We start from the raw sequence: 4074 nt of genomic DNA, 5'->3' as shown, positions 1-4074 counted from the left end.
AATAAAAAAAATTAAAAAAAATCTCAAGTTTATATTTACTTATTTAAAGAATTTTGTAGCTTTTACTCTTCCCCTGCTTCCATTTCTTTAATTGTCAACTAGATTATGGACTACACCATGACAGGCCAACTGCTCTGCTTTTAATAGAGTTGTGTAGAATGAAAGCCAAGAATTTTTAATGGTTATCAATGACATTTTGTATTTTTATTTATATGATCCTACATTCTGAACTTTGAATGAGCTTGTATAGTAATTAAAAGTAGGATATATGCAAAGATCACTTGGAAAATTAAGTGAAGGTTTATTTTTCAGGTCCAGTAAAATCTATTTGAATAATACTGAGATTAGTGAAAGACAATGTGATGGATGAAGACAGGGTTCTAAAAACCTCCCACAAGTCAGTATGAGTAAATAAAATTTCAGTCCTGAGCTAAAGATATTAAGTTCCTCAATCTAAATATTGCTGATTTTAAAAATAGAAGTTCAGTAGCACGTTTTGAAAATAAGGAATAGCAGGGAATGAAAACCTCTCACTCCCCCACCCCCAAGAAGACTGTAGGACATGTTAAATTAACTAGGAAGTACTTAATATTACTTTACATGGAATAAAAGGAATCTGGCAGATTTGGTTATTTCCCAGATGATGGTTCTGGACTCATTAGATGCCACACCATGGAACTGACTGCAGCAAGACTGTGCATGCTGTTGAATGATACCTCTCTCCTTCAGTGGCCTATGTTTTTGTTCTTCACTAAATTTCTCAGGCTTGGCACTATTGACATTTGGGCCAGGTAATTCCCTGAGAAGGAAGCTATCCAATGACCTACAGGATGTTTAGCAGTACAAAATGACATAGCAGTTAGAACCATCAAAAATGCTTCAGGCATCTCCACATGTCTCCTGGTGAGGATGGCAAAATGACCTTATTCTAATGTCTTCCATGAGTCATGCTAGGTCACAGCTCAGTAGTTGCCAAAGGTTCCACTCTTCCCTGTCACTGTTAATTTTAAATGTTTATTTTTTATAAATAGTTATTTATCATGTTACTGGGTTTTCTTCATTTTTTATTACTAGCTTCCATATTTTCAGCAAATATCCATATATTGATATTTGGAAACCAAAGCAAGTAAATGGTCTATTTTCAATTAACATTAATCACAGCTACTCTGCATGAATTACAAAATATAGAAAACGTCTACATCTTTATATGGGCTGCTTCTACTAAAAAAGAAGACAGCAAGATAATATAAAGTCTGGAAACATAAAACATCATTTATTCTGTACATGTTTATTCTTTGTATTTTCATGCCTTTAGTTGTGAAACTTATAGAAGCCTACTGTTTTACTCCTTCTCAGGTGATGAGAAGTCAACTCAAAATTCAGGAATCAGAACTCCAAACTGTGCCATCATGCTCCTAGAAAAGAAGTTATGTAGCACAGAAGATGGAGGTCATCGTAAGAAAATAGATTCTGAAGCAAAGAGCAAATATTGTGTACCACCACTCCATCAGAGAATAAGAACTTAGTCTCTAATAAATAGTTCTCTACAGGAATGTAGGAAGACACTTCTAAGTAGGTAAGTAGGTATCCATTCAAGCTGAAAAATATGATTTAGTGAGAAAAACTGAATTATAGTGTTGAACTTTTAATTACACTGCTAAATTTATTTAAGTCTAATATGATAGACAAAATTAGGCCCAGGAAACAAACAAAAATGACAAATGAAATAATAGGTCTTGTTTTTCTAAAAAAAAAAAGCACACAACTAGATGTCTACTGATTCCTATCAACCAAAAGCACCTTTCCTCCACACCTGCTTTTATTCTGAAGGATATTACACAAAAACTGAAAACTGCTAATTCACTAGAAGAAACTTGAAATTTTATAGTCTCCTAGCAAAAAATTATCTTATGTTCTGAATACAAAAACATTGTGTTCATTCCAAAAACTCTTCAACTCTGCCACCAATACTGTTAAACATGTGCCACCTGAAGTAGGAGTTGGGATAGATTCTAGAAAAGAATCCTCAAATTCCACCAAGTCTCAGGAAAACTTGGAGATAAAGGGCAAGGTAGATAATCTTTTCCAGGCTCAGGAAGATAGTTTATTAAATACTCTTACTGCACCAAGAATGAAATATGGTAATATGAAATTAATCATATTTACATGCTGGCATCATTGTAAGTGTATTGAGTGTATCTACAAAGTCTCATTTATTTCTCAACACACATTGTGTTTGCAGAGCTGTTCCAGAGTAGCTACTCAATAGGCATCAGTGAAAGTGTGTGTTTCAGCGGACTGTTATTAAATCTAAATTCTAGTAACAGTCGCCTAGTATTCCAGGGTGGGTGTAAGTAAATTGTTTCCATCTTAATATCTTTGTTTTTCATCTAGAGAAATACAGGAGATGGTGAGTTTAAGAACTCAGATAAGGGGCTGGACAAATGGATCTCAGGTTAAGAGCAGTTGCTGCTTTTGCATAGAACCCACGTTCGGGTACCAGTATCCACAGATTGGCTCAGAGCTATCTGTTATTCCAGTTCCAGGGATTCAAACACCCTCTTCTGGCCTCCAGGAGGACAAGGCACCCATGTAGGACACACATTCACATTCAGGCAAACAGTCATAGAATAAAAATAAATAAGTCTTTTAAAACAAAAAGATAACCCAGACAGGCAGGTTTCTGTGCAATCAAGGCTAGCCTGGTCCACATAGTGAGTTCCAGGCCAGCTGGGGCTACAGGGAGACCCTGTCTCAAAAAAGCAAATAATAAATAAATAAATAAATAAATAAATCCTACTTCAACACAATGCTCCCCAGGAGAACTATCAAATATTTATGTTTCACTTCTATTTACATATAATACATCAGTTCACCAACTTCTGCATGGCTGCCTTTACTTCCTTCTTTCGTAGCATATAGATGACAGGATTAAGTAAAGGGAATATTACTGTATGGAATACAGATACCACTTTATCTAGGGAAAATGAGTCAAATGGTGAGCGTAAATGTAGATGGGCGGTCCAAACATTAGCACCACTATGGTGATATGGGAATTGCAGGTGGACACGGCCCTGCTGGTACTCTCACCTGAGCTTGAGTGTTTCCTGAGCATGGCCAGAAGGAAGGCATAGGACATTAACAGAGCAATGTATCACACCACGGAGATCAGCCCACTGCTTAAGATCATCACTAATTCCTCTGCAAAGGTGTTGGCACAGGCAATCCAGACAACCTGTATGATGTCACAGAAATAATTATCTAATTCATTGGGTCCACAGAAGGGGAGTCAAACAATAAGACCCACTTGTATTATGGAATGAATGAAGCCCCCTGTCCAGGAAAGAGCCACCAAGACACAGTAGAGATGTCGATTCATGATGGTTGCATAGTGGAGAGGGTTGCAGATAGCAGCATAGCAGTCAAAGGCCATCACTCTGAGCAGGAACATCTCAGATGCCCTGACAAAGTGCAGGAAGAAGAGCTGAGCAATGCACCCATGGAAGGAAATTATTTTCCTTTCTGCAAAGAAGTATACAAGCATTTTAGGCACTGTGATGGAGGAGTACCAAATATCAAGGAAGGCCAGATTAGCCAGCAGGAAATACATGGGAGAAGTCAGTTGGGGATCAAGTCTGATGGTACAAATAATAAGTGTATTTCCCAGAAGTATGAATAGGTAGAAAGAGAGAAATACAACAAATAGGAGCAGCTGCACCTCCCGTGTGTGAGATAGGCCAGTGAGAAAAAATTCTGTCACCCTGCTGTCATTCAAAGCCTCCATTTCCTCAATTACTTTTTAAGAGTATGACTAGAGAAAATAAAGAAATTACAATTAACTCCAAATAATATCTCACTGTAATAATAACATTATCTTTAAAGTTATCACACATTGTCATTAAGAGATTGCATTAGAATAGCCTTTGTTTCCCCATTTTATGTTAAAAGTAGTGGAGGGAATTGAACTGGAGGGAACATACCTCAACAAATCTAGAGGTATATACAACAAACCCATGGCCAACATCATTCTAAATGGAGAAAAGCTGGTATCTTCCCATTAAAATCAGGTACCAG

General features: G+C 36.9%; 1 protein-coding gene across 1 annotated transcript; it reads right to left on the bottom strand.

Moving 5' to 3' along the window:
* Positions 1-2867: 2867 nt before the first annotated feature.
* On the bottom strand, positions 2868-3784 carry LOC103744725 (olfactory receptor 4M1-like). The gene is given in 2 exon segments (XM_017801504.1): positions 2868-3001; positions 3004-3784. Coding segments are annotated over 2 exon segments (915 nt in total).
* Positions 3785-4074: the final 290 nt, after the last annotated feature.

This window comes from Nannospalax galili, unplaced genomic scaffold, assembly GCF_000622305.1.
Source record: "Nannospalax galili isolate Female #2095 unplaced genomic scaffold, S.galili_v1.0 scaffold1423, whole genome shotgun sequence".
Taxonomy (NCBI): Eukaryota; Metazoa; Chordata; class Mammalia; order Rodentia; family Spalacidae; genus Nannospalax; species Nannospalax galili.
This window is presented reverse-complemented; position numbering and strand designations above follow the sequence as displayed.